This window comes from Chiloscyllium plagiosum, unplaced genomic scaffold (assembly GCF_037043375.1).
Source record: "Chiloscyllium plagiosum isolate Xiang-an unplaced genomic scaffold, Cpla_swu_hap1 HiC_scaffold_3, whole genome shotgun sequence".
Classification (NCBI taxonomy): domain Eukaryota; kingdom Metazoa; phylum Chordata; class Chondrichthyes; order Orectolobiformes; family Hemiscylliidae; genus Chiloscyllium; species Chiloscyllium plagiosum.
In genome coordinates, this window is record NW_028270141.1 from 21,638,415 (window position 1) to 21,655,370 (window position 16,956).

Consider the following 16,956-nt stretch of genomic DNA (forward strand, 5'->3'; position numbering starts at 1 on the left):
TAGCGTGGCCAATTTACCTTACCTGCACATCTTTGGACTGTGGGAGGAAACCGGAGCACCCGGAGGAAACCCACGCAGACACGGGGAGAACGTGCAAACTCCACACAGTCAGTCGCCTGAGGCGGGAATTGAACCCGAGTCTCTGGCGCTGTGAGGCAGCAGTGCTAACCACTGTGCCACCGTGCTGCCCAGTCTAGAAAGTGGCAATCTAGATGTGGCAGTCTAGAAAGCACATCTCCTTAACTTTCTGAGGATGTTAAGGAAATTCAGCATGTCCAGAAATCTTTCTAATTTTTATAGATGCACCATAGAAACATCCTAACTGTAGGCATAACTGTGTGTTATGGCAACTGCTCTTCCCAAGACCACAAGGAACTACACAGATGTTAACACAGCCCAGTCCATCACAAACAAGCCCATCCATTGACTGCATCCATACTTCCTGCTGCCTCAGGAAAGCAACCTACATAATCAAAGACCCCTCCCACCCTGATTATGCTCTCTTCCATCAGGCAGAAGATATACAAGTTTGAGTACAGGTAGGAATAGATTCAAGAACAGCGTCTTCCCCACAGTTATCAGACTTTTGAATGGACCTCTCAGATGTTAATTCTGATCTTCTCTCTGCACCTTCTCTGTAGCTGGAACACTGTATTCTGTACTTTGTTCGATACATTCTGCTATAATTCTATAAATTTGTTACAGTCTTATTCTCCACAACCACCTGATGAAGGAGCAGCACTCCAAAAGTTAGTGCTTCCAAGTAAACCTGTTGGAATATGACCCGGTGTTGTGTGATTTTTAACTTTGTACACCCCAGTCCAACACCAACGTCTCCCAATCGGCACTCTATTCTGCTATTCTGATGCACTTGTATAGTACAATCTGCCTGTATAGCACGCAAAACAACATTTTTCATTGTATCTCAGTATGTGGCAACAATAAATCAATCAATCAAAATTGGTGGTATAATGGACATATCTAAGTGGACAAAGGAATCTCGCTCAACTGGGCCAATGAGCAGAGGAGTTAATGGTCAGGCCCTGTTGTCAAACAGAGAGACCTAGAGGTTGAGGTACATAGTTCCTTGAAAGTTCTTCACCACCCTGGCTCTCTGTGATGCAAGATATTTGGCACGCTTGCCTTCATTGATCACAGCATTGAGTTTGGGATTTGGGATATCATGTTGCAGTTGTGCAGAATGTTGGTGAGGCCACTTTTGGAGAACTGTGTACAGTTTTGATTGCCCTGCTATAGGAAGCATATTATTAAATTGGAAAACGTGCAGAAAATATTTACAGTACAAGGATGTTACCAAGACTGGAGGATTTGAGTTATAAGAGGCTAGATAAGCTGGGATTTTTTTCACTGGAACGTAGGAAGTTGAGGGGTGACCTTGTAGAGGTTTAGAAAATCATGAGGGTCATAGATAAGGTGAATAGCAAAGGTCTTTTCCCTAGGGTATGGGACATAATTTTCAGGTGAAAGGAGAACTTTTTCACACAGAGGATGGTGTACATGTGAGAGGAAGTGGTAGATGCAGGTACAGTTACAATGTTTAAAAGACATTCAGATAGATACATGGATAGGAAAGGTTTAAAGGAATTTGGGCCAGACACAGGCAAATGGGACTGTTTGGGAGCAAGTTGGACCGAAGGTCTGTTTCATTTAGGAATGACCGGTTGTGCTTGAAAAACTTAAATTATCTCTGCCTTCACGTTATGATTGACAGTTTGAAGAAACTATTAAAAGATTAGGTGGAAGCACAGAAATTTGTTGTTTTTTAAAAACTTTTATGCTTTCAGGAATTGGAAGGTTCTTTTCTCACTATTGTGTTTGGACAGTGAAAGATGTACTAGATATTTAGAAGTGTATTTCATTTTATTTCTCTATGGCTCCTGAAGTTTGGCCATGGTGAATACTGACTGAGTGATTATGGAGTTAGAATAGTGGATATGACAAGGACTAGGGGATGGTTGTGGGGGTAAATAGATAAAGTCATAGAGTTGTACAGCATGGAAACACAGATATCCTAAATAACCTAGTCCCATTTGCCAGCATTTGGCACATATCCCTCCAAACCCCTCCTACTCATATACCCATCCAGATGCCTTTTAAATGTTAATATACCAGCCTCCATCACTTAGCTGTATTGAAGTTAATTTTCTATCACATCTATTCTACAGCTTTATTAATGGTTTCCAATCTTTAATTGCAGTTTTTTTGTATTAATTATACTCTCTATCATTGTATCATTGGTATCATTGTAAAATTTTGAAGTTATACTTCCAGAACCCAAACTAATTAAGTAAATGTCTATGGTACTAGGACCAATGCTGGTGGAACACCATTTCCTGACATTTGCCAAACTGCAACAACCTTTAACACTTGCACTCAGTTTCTGTTTTGTCACCAACTTAAATGAAAATGTGCTGACGATGTAGAATTTGTTCTGGTAAAGAGCATGGATGCATTTAAGAGGAAGTCATTTGTGTACAGGAGGGAGAAGAAAGATATATTTGTTAGGCAGGCTAAAGTTTGGGAAGATCCAGCTAGTGTAGAGTATAGGCAACTTCCTTTTCCTGTTTGGTCAAATTGTTTGTTTCTATGCTTTAAAATTCAATGTAATAATGACACCAAATTACACCAAAGGGCTTGTATACCCTTGAGTTTAGAAGACTGAGAGGGGATCTGATTGAGACGTATAAGATTATGAAAGGATTAGACACTCTGGCAGCAGGAACCATGTTTCCGCTGATGGGTGAATGCCAAATCAGAGGACACAGCTTAAAAATATGGGGTAGACCATTTAGAATAGAGATGAGGAGAATCTTCTTCACCCAGAGAGTGGTGGCTGTGTGGAATGCTCTGCCCCAGAGGGCAGTGGAGGCCCAGTCTCTGGATTCATTTAAGAAAGAGTTGGATAGAGCTCTCAAAGATAAGGCAGGAACAGGATACTGACTAGGAATGATCAGCCATGATCATATTGAATGGCGGTGCAGGCTCGAAGGGCTGAATGGCCTACTCCTGCACCTATTGTCTATTGTCAAATCAATCCTGGATTGTGATATTGGCAACATAATTAGGGTTATGATTTAGGTTAAGGTTGAGATATTAGAGTTTAGTGTATTAGGGTTCAAACTGGGAATTAGCATAATTGTGAATACAAATCAGGACTGAGGAAGGAAGATATTATTATTGTTAGCATTGAATGTTACCTTATCACAGATATAGGGATTATTAGCACTGCATTGTGGCATATCCAAATTGTCATTTGAACAATATATTCCACGTTGTCTGTAGAAAATGGATCTATATTTATGGTTGACTCTGAGGTTTCTTTTCATTTGCTGATGGAATGTGATCATTTATTAATCATCCCTAATTACCTTTAAGAAGGTAGCAGTGAACTGCCTTCTTGAACTGCTGCAGCTATCTTGTTCAGGTACACACAAAGTACCATTAGGGAAAAGTTTAAAAATTTTGATCCAGTCATAGTAAAATAATGACAATAGTTACAAATCAGGGTTGGTTGTGACTTAGAAGAGAACTTATAGTGTTTTTCCATGTATCTGTTGGCTTGACCTCCAAGGTGGTACAGATTGTAGATTATCAAAGTGCAGGCAAAGAATCTTCACATATTACAGAGCAGTTACCCGCTGCTGACACTGAAGTAGTGTTGGAGTGAGTGAAAATTTAATTTTCTAGATGGTGTGCATCAAGTGGTTTGAGTGTATATTACAAATTCTTAAGGCAGAATCACTGACAAAGAGTGTATGAACAAATTTGTATTATGCTCACTGTTCCATTTTCTAACAGTATTTAGTGTAATAGGAAGTCCTGTGGCATAGTGGATAGCTTCCTTGCCTCTTAGTAAGAAGCTGTAAATCCAAGTCTCACCTGAGGACTTGTTGGCCAAACCTGTTGATTACCACAAAAGCAAAGTACTGCGGATGCTAGAAATCAGATACAAAATCAGAAATGGCTCAAGAAACTTAACAGGTCTAGCAGCATCTGTAGAGCAAGATACAGTTTTTTTGTTTCCGTGATCAACAGGATTCTCCTTTGGATTATCAAAACACTACAAACTATTTCAACTCATGCCAATGGCAGGTAGAGTGGGAGAGATTCTTGGTCAGCCATATAAATGTAAGCCTCTGTCGTCACTATCTAAAATTCCAGACTGCAACATCATGCACATGATCCACAACAACTTAGCTCATCACCAAAGTATATTTGGCTTCCTACTGAATATTTGATACCAATAAATTCAGGCAATATGCTTCCCAAGGGGAGTCATCACTTTGGCTGCTTACTTTGCTTTCACCACTTTTTCTGCATCCCAGCATCCTTGTATCTCTGAAGTTGGAGTGGGCCGTGGATTTACTGTTTTCCACGTGCATCAGAAAACCTGAAGTGTGTAACAAATTCAGGAAGAAACATCATTTAATTTGACATACTTTTTGTCATTTACATAAATGATTTGGATACGAGCATAAGAGGTACAGTTAGTAAGTTTGCAGATGACACCAAAATTGGAGGTGTAGTGGACAGTGAAGAGGGTTACCTCAGATTACAACAGGATCTGGACCAGATGGGCCAATGGGCTGAGAAGTGGCAGATGGAGTTTAATTCAGATAAATGCGCGATGCTGCATTTTGGGAAAGCAAATCTTAGCAGGACTTATAAACTTAATGGTAAGGTTCTAGGGAGTGTTGCTGAACAAAGAGACCTTGGAGTGCAGGTTCATAGCTCCTTGAAAGTGGAGTCACAGGTAGATAGGATAGTGAAGGCGGCGTTTGGTATGCTTTCCTTTATTGGTCGGAGTATTGAGTACAGGAGTTGGGAGGTCATGTTGCGGCTGTACAGGACATTGGTTAGGCCACTGTTGGAATATTGCATGCAATTCTGATCTCCTTCCCATTGGAAAGATGTTGTGAAACTTGAAAGGATTCAGAAAAGATTTACAAGGATGTTGCCAGGGTTGGAGGATCTGAGCTATAGGAAGGGGCTGAACAGGCTGGGGCTATTTTCCCTGGAGCGTTGGAGGCTGAGGGGTGAACTTATAGAGGTTTACAAAATTATGAGGGGCATGGATAGGATAAATAGATAAAGTCTTTTCCCTGGGGTGGAGGAGTCCAGAACTAGAGTGCATAGGTTTAGGGTGAGAGGGGGAAGATATTGAAAAGAGACCTAAGGGGCAACTTTTTCACGCAGAGAGTGGTATGTGTATGGAATGAGCTGTCAGAGGATGTGGTGGAGGCTGGTACAATTGCAACAGTTAAGGGGCATTTGGATGTGTATATGAATAGGAAGGGTTTGGAGGGATATGGGCCGGGTGCTGGCAGGTGGGACTAGTTTGGGTTGGGATATCTGGCGTGGACGGGTTGGACCGAAGAGTCTGTTTCCATGCTGTACATCTCTACGACTCTAAAGCTGGTAACCTTACACATCTGCTACAGGAAATGTGGGCAAGCGCTTGACCACAGTGGGGGGGGGGGGGTGGTATTTTTTCAGAAGAATTAAGGACATCTGTTCTTAGTGTCAATGGATTAGTGTAGTGTAAATAAGGTGATAACATTAGTTCACTTGTGGAATTTGTGGCAGTATTTCCTTCTCACCCCAGGGGCTGGAAGCTGTGCATACTTCACAGTTAGCTGAAGGCAAACTAAATTTCTAGTTTATATTGACTTAACAAAACTCATACTAAATAGAAAAAGAACTTGTAGTTTAATAAGCTGAGTGAAAGTTACATGCAATAAAACAATACTACACTGAGCAGATTTAAATTTATGAAGCTCAGCTACCTCATCTTGACTGGTCTGGAACGTGAATGTCTTGTAATCCCTACAAGCTAGGAAAACACAGGCTGAAACTGACATAGGACCCTTAGGTCAGTGAATTTAATTTACAGAAGAGAGACAGAGACAGAGAGCACAAGACAGAGCAAGACACAGGAGAGAAAAAGAGAGAGAGAGAGAGAGAGAAAGCGAGACAGGGAGAGAGGTGGGAGGGAAAGAGCGGGACACAGAGAGGAGGGAGAGCATCAGAGAGAGAAAGCACAAGACAGGGAAAGAGTCAGAGAGGGGAGGGAGGGAGCGCAAAAGCAAAAGACCTCATGACTTTTTCCACATAATTTAGACTAGTCTCTCATTATGGTGTACCATAAAGAGAGAAGGTTATCCAGCCAATGCAATTGGCCTGGCTTGATCAGGGTTCCCACTTTGATGTGCATGTCGCTTAATTAATCAAGGGTACTCAGACCTGTCAATGAGTTTCTCTTCCTCTACAAACTTGTCATTTTATTGCTGCTTATCTGATTAAGGGCATGTGGTATTTTTGTAATTTTAATACCAATTTCTGTACAAAGATAGCTTATGTGCAGCAATAAGGGAAATGGCCTGAGAGCACTCTTCAGGGTAAGAGCTGGCATTGCTACTCCGCTAATGGTTTTCGAACCTTAGCTCAAGCCTGGCTTGTAGATTTCTATGTTATGGTGTAACATTGATGCCATTGGTAAATAAAGGTAATAACTGAAACTAAACTGTCTGTAAGAGTTTTATATTCCAAACTACCACATGAGTATGATCTCCAGGACAAACCAAAAGAGGCTTACATGTCAAGTCCATCAGGGATGTTCTGAGACATCTTGAATAGGTACTTTAACAGCTTTTTTAAAAATCTATAATGATTTGGGTTGTGTTACTTTCTTTTGCCTCTCTCAACAGGAAGGTCTTCTGTTAATTTTCTTCAATTTGAGCTGTTGATGCTCAGGTCATCGGGCATTTCCTGGCACTTTAAGAACATGCTACTGTAATGATACGTAAACAGCACCCTATAGTGGAAGTATCAGCTACTGAAGATAATCCATCAGAATTGGGAAAATTAACATTACTGTTTAATTCACAACCATAATCTTTGAAGTTCTGATTTTTCACTCCAACAGTATTTCTAACTATTTTACCCTGATCATATGCATTTCAACATTTGCCAATTCTCACAAAAAAATCATTGATCTAAAATATTGTCTCTCTCTCTCTCTCTAGTTAGATACTGCCAGATTTGCTGAACATTTCTAGCATTCTTCGTATTCCATTTCAGATTTATAGCAAAAAGTATTTTGTTTTGAACGGGTGGCTCACCTTACTTAACATACAGAATATCTTGAAACTGTGCTTGTACATTAATAGAGTCAATAAGATAATTGTTTCCACTGGCACAAGTCAGAATTAAAGAACACAGACTTAAGATAATTTACAAAAATAGTAAGATTAGACTTCCTTACACACATATAGAAATGTTCTGCCAGTAATAGTACAAGCACATTGAATAGTCAAAGAGAATGGCTAAATGCTGGAAAAAGGTAAAATTTGTAAGGCTGTAGGTGAAAAACAAGGTGATAGGACTAACTGGATGAGAATTTTAAAGAACTGGCAGATGTACAAAGAGCTAAATGGTCTCCTTATGACAGTAACATTCTATGATTCTGCATTAACAAAAATATTGCTTTTGGAAGTTAAAAAGTGGCGTTTCACCTTTCAGAATTTTTGAATGAAGCCTGTGTCAAATAACAACTACCTAGCATGGAGCACATGTCTAAGTAGAAGATAATTGTTGACCTAGACACCATAAATAATTACAGTATTTGATCCATTAATACTGTAACCACCTGCCAATCAAGTTGTCACCTCGTCTTAGACAATAGGACAGAAGACAGAGGCAGACAGAGACTACTGGTGGTGATTTAACCTGATGGCCATTACACTTCAGGCAAGGGGAGAAGTTGGGAGAGAGAGTCCTTCATGGTAACCTATGCCAATGTGGGTATTGAAACCATGCTGTTGGCATGACTGCTTTGCAAAGCAACTGTACAGCCAACTGAGCTGAACCAACCCCATTACCACCTTCCAATGCTTTATAAGTGAACACACTTTACTTAAAAACTCAAGTTGCAATTTCATTCCAAGTCCAATGTTCAGAAAAATGGTCAAAAAAATCTTGAAATGGGTTACCATCCTTTAGCGCTTAAATAAAAGCGGCAGTGGAAGATAGTTTCCTGAACTACTCCAGCACTATACAATAATTCCCAGGATATTGAACAGTAATAGATTCAACTGACAATGGTGATCTGGCAAGAAACATGACAGTGATTACAATCTCACATTATTGCACCTTTTCACTGGTAGGAGTTACAGAGAGTAGGAGTAACAAGAATGAGCAATTACATTTCACTCAATAGATTGTACATACTGCAGCGAGCACATACTGCAGTTTCTGTCTCCTTTCTGGGAGAGTGGTGGAAACAGAGTCAATGGTGATATTAATGTTATTCCCCCTATTCAAAAGGGGATGAATCACAACTATAGGCCAATTTGTCTAATGTTGGTGGTGGAGAGACTTTAGCAGACAATAATCCAGGATAAATCTAACTGTGACTTTGAGAAACATATTTATCGATGATGATTGGTACAACTTTTTTTTAAAAAGGCAGATTATATTTGATTAACATTATGAAGTGATGGGAGGGTTGACGACAGTTGTACATTCAATGTTTACATGCAATTTTAAGAAGTGTCTGACAATGCGCTGCATAATAGACTCCTTAGCAAAATTGAAGTCTGGTGCTTAACCAGACAATGGATATGAAATTGACTGTGAGGGAAAAAAAGTGAACAGTTGTTTTCCAGACAGAAGGGAAGTGCTCCAAGGATTGTTAGAACTGCTGCTGTAATGATCTGGATTAGGTACACATGGCAGAATTTCAAAGTTTGAGGATAATACTAAATTATAGCTGAAAGAGTCTGGACATGTCGACAGGGTTGTGTGACTCAATAGATTACAGTGATAGGAGAAGCTTAGCTGTAGAAAGATTGAAAATAAAAATGAGAATTTTAAAATCCAGGCATGGTATTGCAACTTCTACAATCATCATTGACCCACACTGCATCCATTGTTTCACACACTCCTGCTCCATACTTCAACATCTGTTCCTGGACCACTGGGATAGAAATAAACAAATAGCCACCTAAGTCAGCATTCAAAATTTTAAAGTACTTTAGCTGTAACACTGACATTTAGCAAAAAAAAACTAATCAAATGCTAATTAGGTACCTTTACACAAACTTTCTTGCATCCTGAATTAAGGTAGGGCAGGTTGTTCCAATGTATGAAGTGCATGCAGATATCTGACCTTTTGTAGGTCCTAAGGAGTGGGCTTGAGCAGAGCACCCAAAATATTTCAGGCTGCAGCACTCTGACCCCTTCAGCCTGCACTTGCATTTCCCTTAGTGGAGTTAGACAAAATTTAACAATGGATCTGGTCATTTTGCCTTGCCAGTGTTAACAATTTATCCATGATGTGGCCATATCCCTCTGTGTCCAATCTGCAATCTACTTAATGTAGCTTTCCATGAATATTCCTACTTTTTCAATAACTTAGTGATTAGCACTGCTGCCTCACAGCAACAGGAATCTGGATTAAATTCCAACCTTAGATGACTATCTGTAAAGTTTGTACATTTTCCCCAATTGTGTGGGTTTTTATTGTCCAAATATGTGCAGGTTAGGTGGATTGGCCATGCTAGATTGCATGATAGTGTCCACTATGTGCAGGCTAGGTGGATTAACCATGGGAAATAGAGTTACAGGTTTAGGGAAGGATGCAGAGTTTCATGCAAGCATCCACAGATTGTTTTCTCCGTGACCTCCAGCCATTTTATTTAAAAGAAAACAAGCTTGTTGGCTTCTCTCCATCTATTGGGAGCAAACATCTCCTTCTATTCTCAGATTGCAGGAGCACCTCAACTGAAGCATGAAGCCATACTTCCCTTAGCTAAATTCACTGGCTTACTTCTGCTGCAATGCTTCCTCTGCTGTGTGCACAGCCTGTTTGAAGATTGCAAACAGATCTTTAAAGAAAGGATTGCCAACCTACCCAACAGAACTAACTCCCGCCAAGTACCAGTTACCTGCTGGCTGGATTGTCAAATGTCCTGCTGCTGCCCATACGACCCACAAATGACCTCCATGTTAGGGCACTGATTAGGGTAAATCTAGTTCAAATGTGTCAGATAATTAAATAACATTGGAGGAGTCAAGGGGCCTGTGACATGGAGCTGGGAATTAAGCGTACATGTAAAAATTAACAATAGTTTTTGGCCATCCAAAACCCTAAGAGTTCATGTTTTGAACTTTGAAATTCTGAAGAAGAAGGATCACTGGACTCAAAATGTGAACTTTGCTTTCTCTCCACAGATGCTGCCAAATCTGAGTTTTTCCAACAATTTCTGTTTTCATTTCTGGTGCTTTTAGTTTTGTGAAAGCATCCCATAAGAGACCTTTTTAAAAATTAATTCAACAGAATGAAACCCAACTCCAAAATTCTATTCAAATTCTTTTGGAGACAAATTCTTAGCAATTATTTTAATCACATTTTGATAAACACACAAACAAAACAACTTATATGAAGTTACAATCACTCAAACAGCTGGCATCATATATCAAAACAATGAAAAATAGCTTACATGCTATACAAAGCTGAAGAATCTTTTGAATGACATCAGTGCAGAACTTTTTCCCTGTAGTGTATAGTACAAAATATTTCACACAAAGTTCAAATATTGTAATAATTTTACTAAGGATTAAAAACAGACATTGTGAAAATTGGAAAGGCATATTTTGGTGATTATAATTTACTCCAAGCACATAATACGATTAAAAGCACACACAGTTACGAGACATTTATTTCAAAAGGGACAAAGCAGCTATAATTCCCTCTAAAGTGGTATTAATAGAAAAATAAAATTGTTTAAAAAAGTCTGCATTTAAAAAGGCTTTTTTCTCTTTGTTTAAACCATTTTTGAAACCAATCCAAGTTAGTTCGTGGCGGTCAAATCTAAAAACAAATTACAAGAGATCCAGAATTGTGTTTTCATTTTTTTCCTTCTTGAAGAGATGACCATCAGACGGAATTTAGATCATTAAGACTTAGAAGTAGAGTCGGCCATTCAACCCATCAAGTCTACTCTGCAATTCAATGAAATCACGATCGATATGACAATCTTCAACTCCCCTTTCTTCTCAAAAACCCTCAATATCTTCTAATACTTGTAGTATCTTGCCTACTGATATCTGTTTAAAAGACAAATTGTTTTCCATTTTCCTATACTGATATGAATTTGTATTACTGAATTTTTAAATTCAATGCATTACATTGAAAAGTTTGAACAATTTGTTTGTAACTTGTAAACTTGATACAACCAAAAAGTCATTACAGTGCAAAGGTAGATGGAACAAAACTCTACCATAACTTTGCATTGTCTTATAACCATGTCACCCAGATCTAGTGCATTAAAACAAAGGCAACTGAAAAGCATGAAACACAGAACTAAGATTATGTTTGACCCTCTCAAAAGCTGTCCTTGAAACCAGTGCTAAACATAAGAAACAGATCAGATATGTCGTAAGTTTGTACAATACTGTTTATCCATATTTATAGAGAAATACAATTCTTGGCTTTTTCCACAAGGTGTCTTATTTCATTCATCAACTTCTACTTTGAACCAGACGTTCACTATTGGCCAGCCCTGTTGTGATAAATCTCAAATGTAGAGATGCTTAGTGATAATTTAAATATTATTTCCAATTGAGATTAAATTTGAGGTTTATATATTTAACAAGATTTTAATATATTTAATGAATGCATAATTATGCAATTGTTCATTGTACTTTATCTGAAACAGAGAACTTATTTTAAGTGATCCTATTTATGGCCTGACAATAGTTATTTCTTTAACAAAAACTTGTGCTTAAATTTGTTTCAAATACACCAAAGGTGAACTAGCTTCAATAAACTTACTATTTCCCCCATCACAGCTGCAAACATCCAGCTTAATTAGAGGCTACCTGTGGTAGTTGACAATACTTCAATGATAAATTTAATTATTCAGGACCTGCATGCTACCAAGAGATCAAATTTTATAGTGTCAGCAATATCAATTCAGAATAAATTTCCCATTTATTCCCAGAATAAAAATAGAGACTTCTACTTGCTCAATTAAAAAAAAATTGAAAAGCTTGTTTTAACATTTGAAACTAATTGACAAACATGTAAAATCGAAGGATTCAATGACAATGTTTATTTTCCAATATTTCCATATAGTTACTCAATTCTGTTAAAAATCCGAGCATCCAAAACAATTGTTCTGCTCCATTTAACCAGTTGATGCAAAACCCAACTACAATTGGGATGACTGGGAAGGGCAACAGTCTATTCAAAACATGAACAATCTATTCAGGAAAGACAATGCTAACTGACTGGGGCATATAATATTTGATGTGGACTTTTTTGTTTAAATCCTGTTGCTATATTGTGTGTTATAAATAGAATTTACAAGACATTTCCCAAACTAAAGCTGAAAGTGACTGCAATAACTTCACAATTCTCTTGTATCTTTTCTAGCCTTTTCTCATAAATGTTGAACCTCTTATGAAAGTCAATTTTGCAATCAGTGAGAAACAAAAATACCCCACTATCCCAAACTTTTTAAAACCATAATGATTAAAAGTCCTGAAACCATTGCAGATACGTTAGCTTAAAATGTTGCTATCCTGCATTCAACTTATATTACAGATCTCACACTAATTCAATTACAGATTGCTGCTGAATGTTCAAACAAAAATAAAAATGGATTAATTGTTTGAGCATGGATTAAGGAATAGGTTCATGACTGGAGAGCTGCATTCTATATCTGCTATCTCATACAGCAAGGTTCTTCTCAGCATGAATGTATGCCACAGCGTTGGGGCTAGCCAAATATTACCCAAAGAAGAAATCAGATAGCGCTAACTTGGACAACTATAAAATGAGGCGAAAGTAAGGACTTCAGATACTGGAGATTAGAGTCAAGAGTGTGGCGTTGGAAAAGCACAGGTCAGGCATAATCAGAGGAGCAGGAAAATCGACATTTTGGGCAAAAGTCCAAATGAGTCAACACAATCTGTGAAAAGGGATAGGCCAAGAGTGTTCAAGGATAAAATTGCTACGTATCTGGCTAATAGTAGTAGCTAAAGCTATTAGGGATTTTAAAAAGGGATGTTAGCGCTTGACAACATTCAGAATACTGAAAAGATAACAGGTAGGAATTTGGGGAAAATCCAGTGGATGTAATGAATGTGCAGTTTGGGAAAGCTTCTGTCAAAATACTACATTTAAGCTCACTAAGTTTGAGAAGTTTGAGTTATGGAACGGATAATGTAGAATAAAGATTGCTTAGCAGGAAGCAGGACAGAGGGGCTTAGAGCAATGGGAAGAGATACTAATGCTGAAGATGTAGCACAGATTATTAGGATATTAGCTTAGTATGAGGAAATACAAAGACTTGAAAAATTCGGTATTTTTTCACTGGGATAATGAAAATTACAAAGTAATAAGATAAAAGTGCTTAAAGTTCTTGTAGGATGGGACCGGATGGTGAAAAGCTATTACAAATTGAGAGCAATAGATCAAAGATACAGGATTAAAACGTAAGAAATTTGGTAGATGAGGATTTATAAAAAGAGATGAGAGGTTGTGGAATTGACTTCTCGGATTAAATGGTTTAAACAGAATCTAAAACTCAACATTTTGAAATAGGTAAAAAGGAAGTGAGTTGAAGAAATTAACAAGATGGATACAAAAACATGATTCTCGTCATTTGCTCAGAAGCATACACAGATACAGACTCGTATGCACTGTAATTTCTATGTGTCCACGTATCCCAGCCAAAACACAAAAAGAGTTGCTACTCAACACATTCCCAGTTGAAACATGGCTTTTGTAAAGTTGGTGAGGACAATATTGCAGAGATATTATTAGATTCAAGAAAATTCTTTATGGGAAGGGCAGACAAATTCCTCAGGTCTCTGTTTGGAAATATATGTATTTAAAAATAATTAAGCACAAATGAATGTTAGATTATCATGAAGAACATCAGACAATCAACAGAATAATGTGAAGCCAAGTAGGAAGAAGTGGTTACTGGAATCAGTGCAAACTATAGGCATTATTGAATAATCAGAAGTTTACATATGTGACTCCAGAATTAGTATATGAAAATCAAATAGTATGCATTTGTGAAACAATAGGCTGTACAACAATAATGACCTTAGTGGTCCTCCTGTATAAACTAAAATAAGCTGGACTGTTATTGATAGTATTTTTTTGATTTCCTGAAGAAGGGCTTATGCCTGAAACGTCGATTCTCCTGGTCCTTGGATGCTGCCTGACCTGCTGCACTTTTCCAGCAACACATTTTTCAGTATTTGTTTGCAATTAATTTTAGAGAGAGAGAAGTAATTTCTATAAAAAAGTGATTTACAAAGAAAAAGGCATCACAATGTAATTGCAGATTATTGATATGCATCCGGTTAGAATTAAAAACTAATTTGTTGCTAACACTGCAAGTTGAAGACTGGTTTCTTACAGCTTCCTGAAAACATTCCTGACAAAAATCAACCTGATAGTTAAATAGAAAGGAATTCTTAACATTTCAAGTGAAACCCTTCAATTCTCAATTTCTAAGCATGTACATTTTAAAACGCAATGTGCAGTTTATAGTTTGGACACTAAATACAGAAAGACAAACCATGTCCCTAGAAGTTAAAACAAAACCAAACCTGTCATCTAAAATTTAATGAATGAAAATTCTACACGTGTTATTTTTGGAACTAAAATTTCAATGACCCTGTGCATATTGCATACTGCAATTTTTACAAGAGTCTAATTTATGCAGTGCGTAGTGCTTCATTTACTCTGAACACAGTGCATAACCCCATTAAGCAATGTCACTTACATAATTACACAAGACAATCGAAAGATTGTTACCCTGAAGTGCAATCGACATTGTCCTATTTGATAGATCCAATTCAATACAATGAAACAGATAAAACTTAAACCAATACTATCTGGTCAGGAAATCGATGCTGTTAGTTTTACGTTACTTTGTACCATTCAACACAATCTTTGCCAATTAGTGTATGTACCTGAAACCTAATACATTGGAAGTCCTGGGTGCTGCAAATCCTATGAAGCCACAATGCTTTAAGTTCTAAACCACAATGCTACATATGTTCAGACCAGGCACTGAAAAAATAAATTTGAGAAAAATCTTGCTTTCAGATTGACCCAACAGGTTCTCATAACTATTAGCTGGTATCGAATAAGCAAGTTAATTCTCTTAAAGAGACAATCTTGCATCCTTTGCTCTGGATGTCAGTTCAGGCCCCAACTTTGGATTTGCACATCATCATGGCAACAGTTCTGTAAATACTGGGTCAGATGGCTTAAATTAGACATGGTTTTCCAAACTTTCCAAAATAAAAACTGGAAGAAGAGGGGAGAGGAAATAGCTAGCTTTATTTTAAAAAGGAACTAATTAATCTTACCAAAATGTAAATTTTTAAAAATCACATAGTACACAAGATCACAGTATTTTTCAGTCAGTTGATTCATAAAAGAATACAAAGAACAAAACAGGGTCAACCAAGAAAACCTGCAAATTCCCAAGATGGAAAAAAATATGAAGCAAGTGGTTTGATCACCCCATTATATTAAAGTTATGTTAATTTTCACAGAAAGCAGTAGCTCTTTAGAATGAGTCATTGTCAGCAAGATGTATCCACCTCTAGCTATTTTAACTAGTATAAAGCGCCATATCTGGGATCACATACAATTTTGGTTTGTACAAAAGATTCTAGTGGGACTGACTGTAGATGACTTCATATAGTACAACTTCATGGCTTATCTAAAAAGTGTGGTTACAATAACCTCTCAAAGGCAACAATTCCATAAAAAGGTAAAGAAAACCAATAATCTCTAGACTGAAGTAGTGTGCATAGTAGCGATCAATTCCAACCAGTTATGGTCAGCGTCGTGCAGCTGATCACATATTACTTCCTTTACTCCTCCACTTTTCTTTTAGTTGCTTCTGTGCTGCCTTTCAAAAAAAAAAATTATATACTAGGTTGTTGCTTCAGAATACTTTGCATGTGTCCAACAGCACAATGCCCTCTTTAATATGCTGTCAGTAGTTAACGAAGGTAATAAGTTTAATTGCAGTCCTAACTTCCCCTTCAAATGCACTTGGTGTTCACGATGGTCTTGGTATCTGGTTCAAGTTGTTATTCATTGCAGAATGACTGTTCGTTGTCAACACATTTTCCACTTCTATCCGTTTCTGCTTTGAGTGATTCTGTTCATTTTCTTTTCTTCTAGGCTTCATTGGCAATACAAATATGACCAACAGGGCAACAATATGGAGACTGTAATACCAAGATCTAGAGGGGGGAAAATAGTCATAGTAATAGTAGGTGTGAATTAAATTAATTGAATATTCATTCAGTGGTAAGAAGGCTATCCATCGAAAAACAATGTTTGTCATGCAAGGTATTGCAGGGCAAAATTGAGTGTCTAAAATGACCTAGAACATCAAAATGTATCCCTTCAATAACACTCCATTATAAAACCAAGAACTGGTCAGAACAATGAACTCTTGTAGTCAGATGAAATATGTACATGTTCCACATTGCATTTAATCTTTGGTAAACATTCTCAGATTTTAATTCCTCTTTTCCCTGAACCAGTTCATATTTAGAGGTCACAGAGAATTCAGTGACATTCCTGACTTATTTAAAAAAGAACATAACTCTCTGAAGAGCATCTCACCCAATCCCTGTAATCCCGCATTTCCCATGACTAATTCAACTAGCCTCCATATCCCTGGACACTACAGGCAATTTAGCATGGCCAATCCACCTAACCTGCACATCTTCGGACTGTGGGAGGAAACTGGAGTAGCCAAAGGAAACCTGTGCAAACGTAGGGAGAATGTGCAAACTGCACAGACAGTTGCCAGAGGATGGAATCGAACCTGGGTCCCTGGTGCTGTGAAGTAGCAATGCTAACCACTGAGCCACCAT

General features: G+C 37.8%; 1 protein-coding gene across 4 annotated transcripts in view; it reads right to left on the minus strand.

The window, feature by feature from the left end:
- Window positions 1-15,375: 15,375 nt before the first annotated feature.
- LOC122541510 (membrane-bound glycerophospholipid O-acyltransferase 2-like) overlaps window positions 15,376-16,956 on the minus strand; it is a 127,553-nt gene continuing 125,972 nt past the window's right edge. For all 4 annotated transcript variants that reach the window (XM_043678334.2, XM_087977896.1, XM_087977900.1 and 1 more), the window contains exon 13: window positions 15,376-16,314. In XM_043678334.2, the coding sequence (XP_043534269.1) occupies window positions 16,128-16,314 (187 nt within the window). In that variant the 3' untranslated portion in view covers window positions 15,376-16,127. The remainder of the gene's footprint in view (window positions 16,315-16,956) is intronic.